Source organism: Rhinopithecus roxellana, chromosome 5, assembly GCF_007565055.1.
Source record: "Rhinopithecus roxellana isolate Shanxi Qingling chromosome 5, ASM756505v1, whole genome shotgun sequence".
Classification (NCBI taxonomy): Eukaryota; Metazoa; Chordata; class Mammalia; order Primates; family Cercopithecidae; genus Rhinopithecus; species Rhinopithecus roxellana.
In genome coordinates this window covers 39,734,843-39,754,293 of record NC_044553.1, presented here as the reverse complement: position 1 = coordinate 39,754,293, position 19,451 = coordinate 39,734,843, and the positions used below count along the sequence as shown (strand labels likewise).

The 19,451-nt window shown below is 39.7% G+C and overlaps 1 protein-coding gene across 5 annotated transcripts in view; it reads left to right on the top strand.

The window, feature by feature from the left end:
* The window catches only part of FAM214A (family with sequence similarity 214 member A), a 98,478-nt gene extending 89,797 nt beyond the window's left edge, over window positions 1-8,681 (top strand). For 2 of the 5 annotated variants that reach the window (XM_030930369.1, XM_030930368.1), the window contains exons 11-13: window positions 1,871-1,939; window positions 4,159-4,358; window positions 7,703-8,667. In XM_030930369.1, coding sequence (XP_030786229.1) covers window positions 1,871-1,939; window positions 4,159-4,358; window positions 7,703-7,856 — 423 coding nt within the window. In that variant the 3' untranslated portion in view covers window positions 7,857-8,667. Of the gene's footprint in view, window positions 1-1,870; window positions 2,035-4,158; window positions 4,359-7,702 lie in introns of all 5 variants that reach the window. The other 3 variants (XR_747780.2, XM_010361378.2, XM_030930370.1) reach the window with 3 other exon arrangements.
* The last annotated feature ends 10,770 nt before the right edge of the window (window positions 8,682-19,451 follow it).

Below are 19,451 nucleotides of genomic sequence, written 5' to 3'. Positions count from 1 at the left end.
TCTGATTTGTCAAGAACCACGTATGTGTTAACCTTAATGTGTTAATTTAATAATCTGATGTCAAGTGTTGTTCACTTGAGGTTGAGGAATCCATATGTCAGAATGTGGCTTTCCCTTTTACCTTTATCCACTCCTTTTTACTTCCTAACCCTGGAACCCAACAGAGAGATGTCACCTAATAGGACAGTCCTGTTTTATATTTGCTTTTATATAAGTTTGGCATGTACGATGTATAATAATGGAATCATGAAATGTAGAACATACAGTTCTCCTTAACTACCTTAACTGCTTGAAAGAAAAGTATTATCCCAGTTAACATAAATGCATCACCATTCATTCTTTAAGTATCACAGGCTGGGCACGGTGGGTCACGCCTGTGATCCTAGCACTTTGAGTGGCAGAGGCGGGTGGATCACCTGAGGTCAGGAGTTCGAGACCAGCCTGGACAACATGGTAGAACCACCCCCCCCCCCCCACCCCCCGCCATCTCTACTGAAAATACAAAAATTAGCTGGGCGTGATGGTGAGCGCCTGTAGTCCCAGCTACTTGGGTGGCTGAGACAGAAGAATCGCTTGAACCTGGGAGGCAAGGGTTGCAGTGAGCCGAGATCACACCAGTGCACTCCAGCCTCAGTGACAGAGTGAGACAGCGTCTCAAAAAAAAAAAAGTATCACAATTACCACCGATAGTCATTTGGTTATCCTAGTTATTGATCATCCTGGTTATTGAGAAACTTTTACACATTCCGTTTGAACTTACCTTGTTTTAACATACGCTTTTTCCCCATTGATTGGATTTTGCAGTAACGAGAACATCCTGAGAAAAACTACTTCCTATACTGGAGCAGGGCTCCCAAACCTTAATGTAAATTGATATCATCTGGAGAATCTTGTTAAAATGTATATTTGACTTCGTAAGGTCTGGGAAGAGGCCAGACATTTCACAGTCCTAACGAGTTCACAGGTGATGCTGATGATGCTCATCTGAGGATCGTTCTTTGAGTACCAGACCAACTGGAGGACTCCTAATATCCTCTTTTAGACTTCTCTAATGAAATAACCCTCATTTAGCTTTAACCTTGACTCAAATCAGCTCTCAATCCATTGTGTTCTGATTTAGAATCAATTTGGATTCTTAGATTCCTTAATAAGTAAATGACCAAACAAAAGCAAAATACCTTAATAATATCCAGATTAAATCACAACATGATATAAGATTGTTTCTGAAGAAATATGTAATTTTAGGAAGGTGAGATTTTATAGCTTTACTATAGAACTTCCACAGCCTGAAAGTTACTGATTTAACTTTCATTTTCCACATTTTGTCTTAAACATCTCTTATCCCATAAAGTAGTACCAGGCAGGAACTACAGACTTCCAAATTCCTTTTTTATTTTTTTTCTGTCTTTATTCAGAAATCCAGATATGTAACTTAACTCCCAGACTGAAGAATTGACTTTATTTTTGGCCAAGACTTACTTTCCTACACTTGTGACTTTTTACATGCCCAAAGACCAATAAATTACTTGCTTCTTCATTTCCCCTCTCCCTCAAGATACATGGAAAGGGTCCTGTTACCTTCCTTCATTTCCTTTTTAGTTAGGAACTCCTTACTTTTATTCCTATATCTTAATAGTAATTTTGGGTGCTGTAGCCATTGATGTTATATATTCTTTATAGTGACATCGCCAGGAAGAACAGTAAAGTGTTTCCTTAGGGGTAGAAACATAGAATGTATCTCTATTAATTCAATATGAATGTTTTTCCATAGAAATAGAATTCTGAAATTTTAATAAATTACATGAGTTATTTTAGTCTTTTATGTACATATGCATCAGTTTGTACTCAATTTGTCTTCTTTTATTTAAAGGGTGTGATTACTTTAGAGTCCCTTGGTAAAAGGGGTTATCGAGTACCTCCTTCAGGAACAATACAAGTGGTATGTGTTTTATAGCCTACAATTGCAATAATCATTCTCTCACATACATATAGAACTTAGCCCTTTCTCCTGCTACTGCTGCTGCAACAACTTTGGTAAGTAACAGTGGGGCTGCAGCTTTGTTTGGAGTTTCCCTGCTCTGCCCCAGGAATGACCATTTGGGGACCTCCATAAAAGGAAAGCATTAATAAGCTAATCAAGGTGAATACTTAAGAAAAATAGCATATGACAGTTTGCATAACTTCAATAGGGCTCTTTTCAATATATTTAGAACCCAATATTACTGGTGCCTTCTTTTTAATAAACCAGATTGAGACGAACCTATTTAAAAGGAGACCCCAAATATTAGAATTGCTTTGGCAGGAAAACTTGAGAAACAAAATTATTTTATTTCTAATAATTTCTAAAATTGATTTAAGGAGATGACCACACAAAGCAGAAATATAGTCTGACAGATGTCAGGGCAGAGAAGGCATCATTCCTTTTGGTCTAGGCATTGATCTTTTGGCTCAGAGTCCTCCTATCTCAGAACAGTCTTTCATCGTCCCTGGTCTAGGGTTCTGAGAAGAAGAATCTAATATTAAGGCCAGCTTGAAATTGAGTTCACTCTAGATCTGACCCAGCATAATCCTGCAAGCCCTCAAATCTATTACAGAGTTTGCAGACTGAAAGAGAGTCTAGCTAAGGCTTGCTCCTCATTCCCAGGATTTGACCTAATCCAGCAAGCCTTTTTATGACCTTTGACCTCAGTGTGTTCAGTACTTTGTCAGATCACTTTTACTCATCATCATTGTTCCAATACTGCAAGGAGTCTATACATTTATTTCCTATCACACAGGAATGAAACAGAACTATGTAATATGTGTACATGTGTGTATATATATATATACATATATAGTAATACATATTTATATAAGTTTTACTGAGGAGGAATTACCACAAGAATACCACAAGTAAACCAATTTCTTGAAGTAAAGGAGTGACAGTGTTCTCTTGCCTTTGGCTGTGTAGCTCATGAGAAAGTGTGGGTCAGCAGAAAGCTAGCTGTCAGTTGTGATCATAGTGAAGCATAAACTCGGAGGTAACACATTCACCTCTTGTTTGGAGACTGCCAACTTTAGTGGTTAATTATAAGTATGAAATGTGGGTATGTCTTCTATCCCGTGTACAGTTTAACTGTGTATAAACATGATTTGAACTCCTGGCTTATGAGGTGTGGTTGTTGAATGTATTAGCCTTAATCTTAAGACTCACTAGATTTCAACAATTGGATTATGATATTGATATATTTCTCATTTTGATTCAGTGAGTGATGTCCAGTGCCACGGATGAGCTTCTGAAAGCATGGGTACCAAGTTACCTATTGATGTGTTGGTAATTTGGTTAAAGTCAGATCAGCAGCTTGGGGTTTTGTGTAAAAATGAGTACTTTAAAAATAATATTCCTTCAATTATTCATAACCAAGCAACAATTGAATTTAATTCAGTCGTCACCATGGATACATATTTTGGTCTATAATGATATTGAGGATTTTTTTTAAAGCTTAGTTTTGCTACAGATTTTGAAATGATTCCATGTATGAGTAAATGAAGTATTAAGCCTACTTTAGATCTAAAATTAATAGATCTAGTGAGCTTTGTTTTCTAAACTTGGGGAAATGTTCAGATAGGAAAAAGTCTCTTCTTTGAGCACCTATTTTAAATTTTATAATAATCACATGTCCCTAAGACATCAAACATGCTAATTTTACTGAGCTTGTATTTTTATTTGAAATATTCTATTTGGTATTAAAATGTGAGAAAAATTAAAACTCAATTTTGAGAAGTTTGAAGTTGATACTCTTTAGCAAAGCTGTTATGTTTGAAATAATTGAACTGGAATATTTTAACCCAATAAGGATGTATTTTGCTTAAGCTAGTAGAACTATTCCTTAGAGTTACTCCTCTGAACAAGGAGTAAAATTTATACATATGAAATTTGTGATTAAAGATTTTGATTTTTACTGGACCTTATATTATTGTAAAACAAAAAATGGAACCTTTTAAAAAATACTGAATATTATTTCATAAACTTGAAATTTTGTTAATTTTAGTCCCTGAAACTGAATTATATTCAGTGGTATTGTTGTTTAAAATCTTGTTTGATTATTGGCACAATCATTCTGAGTCACATCAACAAATCACTATTTTTAAGGAATAATTTCTATATTGTTTCTTCAGACCTTATTTAATCCTAATAAGACTGTGGTGAAGATGTTTGTTGTGATATATGATTTACGAGATATGCCAGCCAATCATCAGACATTCCTACGACAAAGAACTTTTTCTGTACCTGTTAAACAAGAGGTGAAGAGAAGTGTTAATAAAGAGAACATCCGACACACAGAAGAACGGTTATTACGCTACCTCATACATCTGAGGTAATGCTTCAAATTAATATGAAAATGTTACTTTAGAACAACTCTGAAATTTTTAGTGTTTTTTTTTTAAACTGTGACTGTAACTAGACCAGTGTCCCTTGGGACTTTGCTTAGCTTGGGGACTCTTGATGATGTGCCAAGATGCCTTCCTGTGGTTGTTATTACTTGTTGAATTAAGGAAGTTTTCATTTATAGCTGTTTAATATAAAATATTTTATGCCAAAACAAATGCATCTGGGGCAATGAAACACATTTTCTAAACAAATACTATTTAAAAATGTAATACGAGGGCCGGGTGCAGTGGGTCACACCTGTAATTAGCACTTTGGGAGGCCGAGGTGGGCGGATCATCTTCAGGAGTTTGAGACCAGCCTGGCCAACATAGTGAAACCCTGTCTGTACTAAAAATACAGAAATTACCTGGGCGTGGTGGTGGGTTCCTGTAATCCCAGCTACTCAGGAGGCTGAGGCAAGAGAATCGCTTGAACCCGGGAGGTGGAGGTTGCAGTGAGCTAAGTAAGATCACACCACTGGACTCCAGCCTGGTGACAAGAGTGAGACTCTGTCTCAAAAAAAAAAAGTAATACGAGCCATATAAATCATTCTATATTTTTCTTTTTCTTTTTTTTTTTTTTTTTTGAGACGGAGTCTTACTCCATTGCCAGGCTGGAGTGCAGTGGCGCAATCTTGGCTCACTGCAACCTCCGCCTCCTGGGTTCAAGTGATTCTCCTGCCTTAGCCTCCCGAGTAGCTGGGACTACAGGTGCCCACCACCACACCCAGCTAAATTTTTGTATTTTTAGTAGACACGGGGTTTCACTATGTTGGCCAGGATGGTCTCAATCTCTTGACCTTGTGATCCACCCGCCTCCGCCTCCCCCTCCCAAAGTGCTGGGATTACAGGCATGAGTCACCACGCCCAGCCAAATCATTCTATATTTTTCAATAGCCATGTTTAAAAAGTAATAAACAGGTAAATTAATATGTTTTATTTAGTTCAGCCTATCCAAATTTTACCATTTGAATATATAACTGATATAAAAATTATCAATGAGATATTTAATATCACTAACTCCTTGAAATCAAGTATGTATTTTACACTTAAATTTGAGCTAGCTACATTTCAAATGCTCAATAACCACATATGGCTAATGGCTACTGTATTGGAAAGAGAAGTTCTTAAACTTCATTAATTTCTTCAACTGATATTTATGGGCCAGGCGTGCTTCTAGACACTAGCAAAACAGCAGTGACAAAAATCTGCTCTCGTAGAGCTTATACTCTAGTCCTTCCATTATAAATATCTTTCCCTCTAACTTTTACTACCCAACTCATGGTTCAAGGTTGTGAGAAGCCACTTGTTTGCTCTTGAGGTCAAAGTTGTCAGTATATCAGGGTAAGGTTTTCAGCCCTGAAATCCTAGTTTAGCTCTCAGGATCAATGAGCGAATTGATTGGTTAAAAGAGGGCTCAGTAGACTTTTGCCTAACTCTGTTTCTAATAATTTTCTGATCCCTTCCATAGAAAGTCCTCAGTCACATCAGTGATGTTTATCTTAGACTAACTCCTTACAGTAAGGAGTGTTACTCATCAGGAGGAGTCAACTTTCATCTCGGGTCCAGGCAGAAGACTTCTTCAATCTGTTATTGCTGATGGTGACCACCTGCTATCTTTCTTTATATATGCCTTGCAGTGGTGATCTGGAGTGAAAAAGCAGCGAGCTATACACTCAAGTCCCATACATGAAAGTCTGTTAATTATTCTTCCCAAAGCACTAATTAGTTCTTTCATCTCAGTCTTCTGCCTGTTGTTCTGTATGCAAAAGACATGTTCAGCCAGCATAATGTATTTAAACCAAACCTGATACTACCTGTAAGCCACATGAGAAATGTTACACAGATTGTGGGAATGAAAAATCTATGAAAAACAGACTTGGAAAACAGTTTTTAAAAGACATGGTATGGTCAGGCGCGATGGCTCACACCTATAATCCCAGCACTCTGGGAGGCCGAGGCGGGCGATCACCTGAGGTCAGGAGCTCAAGACCAACCTGGCCAACATGGTGAAACCCTATCTCTACTAAAAATACAAAAATTAGTCAGGCGTGGTGGTGGACGCCTGTAATCCTAGCTCCTCAGGAAGCTGAGGCAGGAGAATTACTTGAACCTGGGAGGCAGAAGTTGTAGTGAGCTGAGATCGCGCCACTGCACTCCAGCCTGAGCAAAGGAGCAAGACTCTGTCTCATAAATGAATGAGTGAATAAATGAATGACATGGTATGAAATTGCAGACTATGAGAATACCTCCCAAACTAGAAAAAGATTCAACCCTCTCTGGTTAAACTTGCATTTGACACCATTCCTCTTGAAGTTTAACAACCATAGCTAATTGTAACCGATACTGGCCAGAGTAAAAATCAGCCACCTTAGCTTTTATAATCTCCACATAATGACAGGACACTTTAAAGAAACCTTTTTAGGGAAAACGGTATACTTCCCAAAGAATGTTCTCCTTCAGTTTGGGAAGGTGAAAAACTTCAGAGAGGAGGGAAGAGTGAGCCCAGTCAGAGCCAGTCTGCTTTAACATACAGAGCTGTAACCACTACATCTTTCAGCTAGTTCAGGAGTAAAATCCACAAACCCAGAGAGTATTTATGCTATGCCAAGGGAAAAACAAAGAGACGTTAGCACTACAGGGTATGTTTGTCTATTTGGTAGGTAAGTTAATGTGAGTGAAAATTCCAAATCCCTGCACTGTGTTACAGATACTAGCAGTGGATAGAAACCGTTTCATATACGGTTTTGATAGCCATTTTCATTTTACTGCTAACTTTTCTCTTGACTTTTGATGGTGGCTGGGTGTTACTTAGCCTAGCCACTGTTGATTATAGTTTTTTATCATCTACCCCAAATCATGGGAGGCTAAGTTGTGTGAAATGGGTCTATGGAGCTAGAAGATGCCAGGGCTACAGAGCCCAAATGTAATGTTATTGAGTAATGTGAGTGAACTGCCACGTGAACCTGCAGATGAGGAAAGGTGCGTGTACTGTGGAGTCAGGGAGGAAAAGTAAGATTCTGTTTGACACTCAAGATCTACAGGAAGAAGCATCTCAGGCATTCAGGGAAGGAAAAGGAGTATGAGGTATTTAGGGAATGGTAAGAGAGCAATGTTTAAATAAAAGCATATGCTTTGGTCTTTAGAAAAGACCTTAAATATCATGTTAAATAGTTAGTGTTGACCTAATATTGTAGCAAGATTAGTTCTTCCTGCTTTCAAATTTTAATTATTCTAGTTTATTTTAAAAACTCATTCTCTGAAATGTTTTATATTTTGTTTATTTGTTTAGGTTCCAGAGTTCTAAATCTGGAAAGATCTACCTCCATAGAGATGTACGGCTCCTGTTCTCTAGAAAGTCAATGGAGGTTGATAGCGGTGCTGCATATGAACTCAAATCTTACACTGAATCGCCAACAAACCCTCAGTTTTCACCAAGATGTTGATAAGGAGTGATGATTTAAAGTATTTACTCAGTACCCAAGTTTGCAAGTAAAAATTAGCATAGAATGGAGTGTACCAAATTAACAATCAGGAGAGTGGATCCTCTCCCGTTATCCTGGACCAGTTTTTATGAAAGGATTCCTGAAATGAAATCCATATATTCCATGTAGACTGGAAAAACTCATGTTCTGATACTTTTTGTACTGTTGAAACCACTTCATTGGACGTGTTGCAATAGCAAAACCCCCAGTTAGATTAGTGTTTACACATTTTATTTCTCAGTTATTTAATATTTAATGTTTTCCTTAATACTCAAGTGATGTTTGTCTCTAGTGTTCTAATGTAGCACAAATCCTATGTAAAATCATACTATGTATTTTTGACATTAATGTTGAAATCTGAAATATATGCACAAGTCTTTAATTTTGTGTGATGTGTTAAGTGCTGTTCATTTAAGTTATTGAAAATGAGAATAAAATGTTGAGCTTCTTTAAAATTAACACACTATGCAAGCATGTGTACTTCTTATATCTCTCATGTTTAGTTTTTATAACACCATATCCAGGTTGCTATCTCACACCTATTGTATTAGCAGTGCAATGTGGACTAAGCTGCTTCACATTCCCTTTGCAAGTTCAGATCATCATGCCCATTCATAGCCAGGATTCCTTGTCCCCCAAACAGTTCTATTTTTCCTTAATCACTACTATAGAGTCTTTACATTAAATTACTGTCCTATGCTAGATAATTTTCTCAAACTGTTAAAAGAATATGTACTTTGGAAACAAATTAGTATTTATATTGTAAATATATGCAAAAAAAACTAAGAAACGTGTACTTGGCTTTTATTTGTAGATGAGACATTTATGTGATTGAGTGAATTAGCCATTAGGCATTTTCATTCTAGCTGTACAGCTGCAAAGAAGGAGGGGGAAGATGTCTTGAGTCTTGTTCCCAGTTTATCACTAAGCACATCAGAAGTCTGTCTTCCAACACCCTTGGAAAAAACAGGGTGGTTTTTAGATGTTTGTGCTCAGACAGTGGGCAACAGCAGATTAAATAACAAGGCAAAAATACTAGGAATGCTGGTAGAAATCTATGACTGCAAGTTAAAAAAACATACCACTCAAGTAGGCCAGACCCAGGAGACTTGGGAATCTAGAACCTGGTAAGCAGTCTGGAATTGGGAAAGGGGAAAGTCTACTTTCGGACCCAGGCATTAGACAGACTGCTTAAGAGAATCTATCTGTCCAGGTGATGAGTGTGTGGCTGCAGGCCAGCAGACTGTGGAATGGCAAGCAGATACCTCTTAATATATTTCTTTTAAAATATCAGTTTAAAAAGGCTGTTTATATTGCATAAAGCTAAAAAAAATATATTTCAGTGGTGCAAATTATGAAGATTGTTTTCAATCTTTAGACTGTGTGGAAAACAGATGGGACAAGGACCCAAAGGTTTGGATTGTAGTCCCAGCTCTAATGGTATCTGATGGAACTGACTCCAGGAATCCCCTAATGTTTTCAGGTCTGTGTGATTGAGAAAATGTGGCAAGAGTATGATTAATGTGCCTTCTCTTCTTAAATTCTGTTATCTAATTCTTGAAATAAGTATTTCAATATATAAATCTAGATATGCATGTGGTAAAAGTCAATATTGGTAATTTTATATAAAACTTGGAAAACATCAAAAACATTTTTAAATTTCTTTTTTGACCTCTCCAGTAAAGTTTACCCAAAAAATAGTCACATACTTGTGTGCAGGTGTCTTTTTGCATGGATACCACACTGCAGTCTTTCTGAGATTCTTTCTAGTACATGGTCTTCCAACCTTTCTGAGCAGTTTTTAGAAACTTTGAAGTTGAATAGAACACCTGGGTGCATCCTGTGCTTTCTTCCTGGTAAGTTTGTGCAGAGCAAGCACGTGCTGACCTTTTGCTCCTCTACTTCTTAGGGCCTTTTTCACTTATGTTTTTCCTCTGTGAGGTAAAATTACCCAGCGTCTGTTCTCACTTGCCCTGGCATTATCTCTATCACACTGGTTCTTTTTCTACCCTTGTGTAGTTATAGGCCAAGGCATTACCACATCTCTATTATCTGTATTCAATTATATCACTAGATTATATAACAGTTGAGTGTTGGCATGCACAGAAAGACACCAGCAGACAACCAACATTGTTACCTGTGATAGATACTAGAGATCTTACTGCAGGCCCAGTTGGCAGTGTTGCAGATCAATAAAATGAGTCATAACTGATAACTCCCTTTAAAAAGGAACTACGGTTGGGAGGCCGAGGCGGGCGGATCATGATGTCAGGAGATCGAGACCAACCTGGCCCAACATGGCGAAACCCCGTCTCTACTAAAAAAAAAAAAAACAAAAAGTTAGTCAGGCGTGGTGACGCATGCCTGTAGTCCCAGTTACTCTGGAGGCTGAGGCAGGAGAATGGCGTGAACCTGGGAGGCAGAGCTTGCAGTGAGCCAAGAATGCGCCACTGCATTCCAGCCTGGGTGACAGAGCGAGACTCCGTCTCAAAAAAAAAAAAAAAGGAACTATGGATCACAAATAACCTTTGGAGATTTTCTTCGATTACAGTGCTAAAATCTGTCATGAGAATTTAAAAAATCGAAGTGATGAAATGAGGTCTAGCTGGAAAATACGCAACAGAAGTTTCTCCCCTCTTGCCATTTTCCCTCACCAGATCTGTCATTCCCTGAGGGCTAACGAAGGGGAAAATTTCTCCTTCAAAGGCTTCATCTTTGAAATCCTCACTCTTTCTTTCCTAATTAACTTTGTGAATAAAGTGGTGATTCTTTTCTGACTTTATAAAATACATGTCCATTATAAAAAATGTTCACACCATATAAGTATATAAAGTAAATGAAAAAGTCCACTCCCTCAAGTTGATCTTTGCAGCTACTGCTTTAACAGGGCTGGTGACTGCTGAAAATTTGGTATGTGATACACCATATGGTTTGCTAGACCTAGGAAAACAGGGTCAATCTAAATGGAAGTAGGCTTTTCATATTGGTGAGCATTAACTCTAAATCCCTAGACTATCCCTATATAGCACTGGAATCAGCCCATTCTACTCCATCATAGGCTATCTGTGGGAGATACGGCAAAAATGTGGACATGGGGAGAAGGAAGAGAACATATGAATGCTTGCAATGTGCTAGGCATTGTACAGGCAGTTTATATGTCACTGAGTCCTTAAAAACCATGCTTCAGAAAAAGAGTGAAAATTCTACAGTTATTCTCCAGTTAAAAGGGGGTTTGAAGCTTGCCCAAGGTCATACTGGCAATAAGTAGAAGAACCAGAATTCAAATCTGGGTTACAGAGTGTCTTTTTCACTCTACTACACTGATGTTTTGCCTTTTTTCCTCATTTCCATTATATTTTTCCACCAGAAATATACTTTCCATCAATATTCTTGGAAGTAAAGATAATACTTTCCACGTGGTAAGTGAGGTATAGTAAAGAAATGTCTACCTCAAGTGTCCAATTTTTTTAAAACCTACAACTTTGGGAATGAATATCCTAATGCAACTCAGACACTATTCGATGTAATATACTGTCAGGAGGCATGAGGTAAAGATTCAGTTTTTCGAGTCTCTTCCAGATCCCCTTTTACCCTATCGTTCACTGTATTGTTTTGTTTTGTTTTGTTTTTTGAGATGGAGTCTCGCTCTGTCACCCAGGCTGGAGTGCAGTGGCATGATCTTGGCTCACTGCAACCTCCGCCTCGCAGGTTCAATTGGTTCTTCTGCCTCAGCCTCCTGAGTAGCTGGGCACTGCCACCATGCCCAGCTAATTTTTGTATTTTTAATAGAGACAGGGTTTCACCATGTTGGCCAGGCTGGTCTCAAACTCCTGACCTCAAGTGATCCACTCACCTCTGCCTCCCAAAGTGCTGGGATTACAGGCGTGAGCCACCACACCCAGCCCTTTATTTTTAATTTATTCAAAATTTTCCTGTTCCAACCACTAAGTCTAGAGAAGTGGGATCATCCACTTTCTAAGTTCCACTTTCAACACGCAAGTTGTTGAAACTGCTGTTTACAGTTATCTGACCTGTTTATTCAGTTAACAATCTCTGGGCTTTGCTCACAGAAATCACTATTCATCCCAGGATTTTTGGTGTTCAGTATCTCACTTGGTTTCCCTGAGTTGATTTTCCAGTCTCTTCCTCTCATTCAAAATGTGTTCTGTTCTTGGTGTTTGCTACACTCTGATGATGCAGGTGGACTTCCTCTCTCAATTGTTTGAGGATTGAATGGAGGGAGACATTACTTCATCTCCTTACTCCTATAAACTCTTGAACTAGGCCAACTAAACCTCAAAAGGAACCCTGTTCTCTTTAAAGCTTTTACACACCTATCAAGTTCCAAATCAAAAAAATATTTTGTGCATGTATGCATCAGAATCACCAGAGGAACTTTGGTTCAACATCAGTTGTTGGACCTTGCCCCAAACTTAATGAGAATCTCTGTCTAAAGGGTCACTCCGTGATTCTATTCCCTATGGCTAATAGAATTAATTAAAAATTCAATTCCTTGGTTTCCCTAGTTACATTTCAAATGCTCAATTGTCAAATGTAGCTAGTGGCTACTGTATTTGAGAGCACACATATAGAACAGTTCCGTCACACAAAGTGCTATGAGACGGCACTAATCTAGAATACACACATACCTTGGAGATGTTGCAGGTTTGGTTCCAGACCACAACAATAAAGTAAGTCATACACATTTTTTTATTTCCAGTGCATATAAAAGTTACATTTGGCTGAGCCCAGTGGCGCACTCTGTAATCCCAGCACTTTGGGAGGCTGAGACAGCTGGATCACCTGAGGTCAGGAGTTCAAGACCAGCCTGACTAACATGGTGAAACCCCATCTCTACTAAATACAAAAAAATTAGGCATGGTAGCGCATGCCTATAATCCCAGCTACTTGGGAGGCTGAGGCAGGAGAATCAGTTGAACCCGACAGGCGGAGGTTGCGGTGAGCTGAGATCATGCCATTGTACTCCAGCCTGGGCAACAAGAGCGAAACTCCCCTCAAAATAATAATTTTAAAAAGTTATGTTTATACTATATTATACCTTAGAAGTGTGCAATAGCATCATGTCTAAAAAGTGTGCAATAGCATCATGTCTAAAAACACACCCTAAACAAAAAACAGATGATGGGGCTGGGCATGGTGGTTCACACCTGTAATCCAAGCACTTTGGGAAGCTGAGACAGGTAAATCACTGGACGCCAACAGTTTGAGGTTACAGTGAGCCAAGATCACTCCAGCCTTGGTGACAAGTGAGACCCTGTCTCTAAAAGAAATAAAAATAAAAAATAGTTTATTGTCACTTGAGCCCAGGAGTTCAAGGTTACAGTGGCCTATGATGGCACCTCTGAACTCCAGCCTGGGTGACAATGTGAGACCTTATCTCAAAAAAAAAAAAAAAAATTATCTATTGCTAAAAAATACTAACAATCATCTGAGCCCTCAAGAAGTCATAATCTTTGCTGGTGGAGGATCTTGCCTTAATGTTGATGGCTGCCAACTGGTCAGGGTAGTGGTTGCTGAAGGTTGGAGTGGCTGTGGGAATTTCTTAAAATAGACATCAATGAAGTTTCTCATCAATTGACTCTTCCTTTCACACAAGATTTCTCTGTAGCATGCAATGCTGTTTGACAGCATTTTACCTACCCATAATAGAACTTGTTTCAAAATTGGAGTCAGTCCTCTCAAATCTGGCCACTGCTTTATGAGCTAAGTTTATATAATATTTTAAAACCTTTTGTTGTAGCAATCAATCTGAAAACAAAAGCAATTACGTTTACAATAGCTACAAAAAAAGTAAAATACCTAGGAATAAATTTAAGCAAAGAAGTGAAAGACGTCTATGAGGAAATTTATAAAACATTGATGAAGGAAATTGAAGAGAACACACCATGAGCTACCCCTTGCTCATGGATTGGAACAGTTAATATTGTTAAAATGTCTATACTACCCAAATTGTGCTACAAAACTATAGTAACCAAAACAGAATAGTATTGGCATAAAAACAGACACATAGACCAAAGGAACAGAATAGAGAACCCAGAAACAAATACACAGCCAGCCCGTTTTTGACAAAGATTCCCAGAACACACACTGGGGAAAGGACAGTTTCTCTAGTAAATGGTGCTGGGAAAATGACATCCATATGTAGAAGAATGAAATTAAATCCTTATCATTCACCATCTACAAAAATCAAGTCAAAATGGATTAAAGAGTTAAATGTAAGACCTAAAACTACTAAAACAACACATTGGGTAAATGCTCCAGGACATTGGTCTGGGCAAAGACTTTTTAGGTAACACCTCAACAGGTGTTGCACAGACAACAGGTCGGGCACGGTGGCTCATGCCTGTAATCCCAGCATATTGGGAGGCCGAGGTGGGCAGATGACCTGAGGTCAGGAGTTCGAGACCTGTCTGACCAACATGGTGAAACCCCATCTCTGACTGAAAATACAAAAATTAGCCAGGCACGGTGGCTCATGCCTGTAATCCCAGCTACTGGGAAGGCTGAGGCAGGAGAATTGCTTGAACCCGAGAGGCGGAGGTTGCAGTGAGCTGAGATTGCACCATGGCACTCCAGCCTGGGTGACAGAGCGAGGCCCTATCTCTAAAAGAAACCAACAAAAAAAGCACAGGCAACAAAAGCAAAAATAGACAAGTGGGATTACATCAAGCTAAAAATCTTCTGCATAGCAGAGTAAACAAATGAAGACGAGAAGCTACAAACTTTGCAAACTTCCATCAAACAAGAGATTGAATATATAAAGAACTCAAACAATAGCAAAAAAAAAAAAAAAAAACAAATCCTTCAATTTTAAAATGCACAAAAGACCTGGCTGGACATTTCTCAGAAGAAGACATATGGCTGTGTGCAGTGGCTCACGCCTATAATCCCGGCACTTTGGGAGGCCAAGGTGGGCAGATCACTTGAGCTCAGAGTTCAAAACCAGCCTGGACACCACAGTGAGACTCTGTCTACAAAAAACTACAAAATTAGCTATGCGTGGTAGCACACACTTGTAATCCCAGCTGCTTGGGAGGCTGAGGTGGGAGGATTGTTTGAACCTGGGAGGCGGAGGTTGTAGTGAGCCAAGATTACACCACTGCACTCCAGCCTGGACAACCAAGTAAGACTCTATCTCCAAAAAAAAAAAAAAAAAAAAAAAAAACGTTTTTAGTTTAAAAAAAAAGAAAAGAAAAGAATTCAGATCCTTGGCCAAGTACAGTGACTCATACCTGTAATCTCAGCACTTTGGGAGGACAAGGTAGGTGGATCACTTGAGGTCATCAGGAGTTCAAGACCAGCCTGGTGAAACCATGTCTAAAAATTAATCAGGTGTGGTGGTGCATCCTGTAATCCCAGTTACTCAGGAGGCTGAGGCATGAGAATCACTTGAACCCAGGAGGCACAGGTTGCAGTAAGCCACTGCATTCCAGCCTGGGTTGGCAGAGTGAGACTCTGTCTCAAAAAAAAAAAAAAAAAAAAAGAAGAAGAAGGAAAGAAAGGAAATCAATGTGTCAAAGAGATGTCTGCACTCCCATGTTTACTGCAGCACTATTCACAATAGCCAAGATATGGAGTCAACCTAGGTGTACATCAATGGATGAATAGGTATAGAAAATGTAGTATACATACATAATGGAATATTATTCAGCCATAAAAAAACAATGAAATTCTGTCATTTGCAGCAACTGGATGGAATTTGGGGTCATTATATTCAGTGAAATAAAACAGACAGAGGAAGTCAAGTGTAGCATGTTCTCATTCATATGGGAGCTAAAAAAAAAAAGTGGATCTCATGGTGGTAGAGAGAGGAATGGTGATTACCAGAAGCTGCAAAGGAATTGGGGAGAGGAGGATGAAGAGAGGTTGGTAATGAGTACCAATGAAGTTTTTGTTGTCATTTCAACAACATTCACAGCATCTTCATCAGGAGTAAATTCCATCTCAAGAAACCAGTTACTTTGCTCATCCATAAGAAGCAATTCTTCATCCATTCAAATTTTATCATGATATTGCAGTAATTCAGTCACATTGTCAAGTTCCACTTGTAGTTCTCTTGCTCTTTTTGTCACATCCGCAGTTACTTCCTCCACTGAAGTCTTGAATACCTCAAAGTCATCCATGAGGGTTGGAATTAACTTCTTCCAAATTTCTGTTAATGTTGATACAATGACCTGCTCCCTTGAATCACAAATGTTCTTAATAGCATCTAGAATGGTGAATTCTTTCCAGAAGGTTTTCAATTTCGTTTTCCCACATCTATAAGACGAACCACTGTATATGACAGCTATAGCTTTACAAAATGGATTTCCCATTAAGACTTGAAGCACTTTGGGAGGCCAAGGCAGGCGGATCACCTAAGGTCAAGAGTTCGAAACTAGCCTGGTCAACATGGCAAAACCCCGTCTCTACTAAAAATTAAAAAATTAGCCAGGTGTGGTGGCTAATCCCAGCTACCCAGGAGGCTGAGGCAGGAGAATCGCTGGAACCCAAGAGGCAGAGGCTGCAGTAAGCCGAGATTGCACCCGCTGCACTCCAGCCTGGGCAACAGAGCAAGACTGCATCTCAAAGAAAAAAAAATAGACTTGAAAGTTGAAATTATTCCTTGATCTATGGGCCACAAGATGGATGTTGTGTTAGAATGCATGAAAACACATTAATCTCCTTGTACACCTCCTTCGGGGCTCTTAGGAAAGTGCATTGTTAATGAGCTATAATATTTTGAAAGGATTTTTTTTTTTTTCTGAGCAGTAGGTCTCAATGTGAGCTTAAAATATTAACTAAATCAAACTAAACCATGTTCTAAACAGATGTGCTGTCACCCAGGCTTTGTGGTTCCATTTACAGGGCACAGGTAGAGCAGATTTAGAACCCTAGGATTTTCAGAACAGTAAATGAGCATTGGCTTCAGCTTAAAGTCACCAGCTGCAATAGCCCCTAAGAAGAGAGTCAGCCTGTCTTTTGAAGCTTCGAAGTCAGGCATTGACTTCTCTCTAGTATGAAAGTCCTGGATGACATTTTCCAACAGAAGGTCGTTTTGTCCACACTGAAAATCTGTTGCTCACTGTAGCCCCCTTCGTCAATTAGCTTAGCTAGATCTTCTGGGTAACTTGCTGCAGCTTCTCCATCAGCACTTTCTTTTTTTTTTTTTTTTTTTTGTATTTTTAGTAGAGACGGGGTTTCACCGTGTTAGCCAGGATGGTCTCGATCTCCTGACCTCGTGATCCGCCCATCTCGGCCTCCCAAAGTGCTGGGATTACAGGCTTGAGCCACCATGCCCGGCCTTCCATCAGCACTTTCTACTTTACCTTATACTTTTATGTTATGAAGATGCCTTCTTTCTTTAAACTTCATGGACTCACCTCTGCTAGCTTCAAACTTTTCTTCTGCAGCTTCCTCACCTCTCTGAGACTTCATAGAATTGAAATAAGGCTGTCTCGTTTTCATATCATTCATATGTTCACAGGAGTAGCACTTTCAATTTCCTTCAATAACTTTTCCTGTTCATTCATAACTTGGCTAACTCTCTGGCACAAAAGGCCTAGTTTTTGGCTGTCTCAGCTCTTTTTTTTTTTTTTTTGAGACGGAGTCTTGCTCTGTCGCCCAGGCTGGAGTGCAGTGGCCGGATCTCAGCTCACTGCAAGCTCTGCCTCCCGGGTTCGCGCCATTCTCCTGCCTCAGCCTCCGGAGTAGCTGGGACTACAGGCGCCTGCCACCTCGCCCGGCTAGTTTTTTGTATTTTTAGTAGAGACGGGGTTTCACCGTGTTAGCCAGGATGGTCTCGATCTCCTGACCTCGTGATCCACCCGTCTCGGCCTCCCAAAGTGCTGGGATTACAGGCTTGAGCCACCGCGCCCGGCCTTGTCTCAGCTTCTGACATGCCTTCCTCACTAAACTTAATCATTTCCAGCCTTTAAAAAAATTTTAATCTCTTTATTTGTTTATTTAGAGATCAGGTTATGAGACTGGCTAATTTTTGTATTTTTGGTAGAGATGAAGTTTACCACATTGCCAAGGCTGGTTTCAAACTCCTGGGCTCAAGAGTTATGCAACTCTTCCTTTCACTTGAACACTGAGAGGCCATTGTAGGGTTACTATTTGGCCTAATTTCAATATCATTGTGTCTCAAGGGATAGGGAGGCCCAAGGAGAGAGAGACAGGGGAATGCTGGTTGGTGGAGCAGTCAGAACATACACATTTATCGGTTAAGTTCACTGTCTTATTTGGGAGTGGTTTGTGGTACTCCCCCAAAATTACAATAGTAATATCAAAGATAACTGATCACAGATTACTATAATAGATGTAATAATAATGAAAAAGTTTGAAATATTGCAAGAATTACCGAAATGTTACACACAGACACAAAGTGAGCACATGGTGTTGGAGAAATGGTGCCTATAGAGGCTGGAGGCAGGATTGCCAGAAACCTTCAATTTGTGAAAAACGCAGTATCTAGAAGTACAATAAAATGAAGCCCCAAAAAAGAAGGTATCCCTAGATGGCAGCTGAAACTATGAATGTCCAGTGGGCCCAGTGGCTCAAGTCTGTAATCCCAGCACTTCGGGAGGCTGAGGCAGGCAGAGCACTTGAGGCCAGGAGTTTGAGACCAGCCTGGCCAAGAAAGCAACACCCCGTCTTTACAAATTATTAGTAGTAGTATTATTTGAGACAGTTTCACTCTTGTCGCCCAGGCTGGAGTGCAGTGATGTGATCTCAGCTCACTGCAACCTCCACCTCCTAGGTTTGAGCAATTCTCTTGCCTCAGCCTCCCAAGTAGCTGGGATTACAGGTGCCCACCACCACGCCCAGCTGATTTTTGTATTTTTAGTAGAGACAGGGTTTTACCATGTTGGCCAGGCTGGTCTCGAACCCCTGACCTCACGTGATCCACCCACCTCAGCCTCCCAAAGTGCTGGGATTACAGGTGTGAGCCACCACACCTGGCCTACAATTATTAAAAAATACAAAAATTAGCCAGGCATGGTGGCATGTGCCTGTGGTCCCAGCTACTTGGGAAGCTGAGGCAGGAGAATCACTTGAACCTAGGAGGCAATTTGCAGTGAGCTGAGATCGTGCCACTGCACCCTAGCCTGGGTGGCAGAGTGACACTTTGTCTCAAAAAAGAAAAAAAGTTATGAAGGTGGAAGTTATTTCCTGGAGGCTGTGTAAACCTAGAAGAGAAGGGGATCCAAGGACAGAACTGTTAGAATCCTCCCATCAAGAGGCAGGTTAAGATTCAACAGGCAGGTCAAGTAGGAGGAAATCCATGAGACAATAGTATCCTGGAGATCAAGAGAAGGGAGTTTTGAGAAACAGGGTGCTGGGGACCAGTGTGCCATTTTACACATTAAGGTTCATAATGATGCAGAGTGGTGTTAGTTGGGAAAGAATGACTTTCCAGGCAGTCCGTATAGTGGAGCGTTGCCCGTGGTGAATTCTCCATTTGACCAAAGTCTGCCGTCCAGAAATTCAAACTTCCCCTCCTGCGAGTGTCACTATCAGAAACAGATTCTTTTTACCCAAGGTCACATAGCC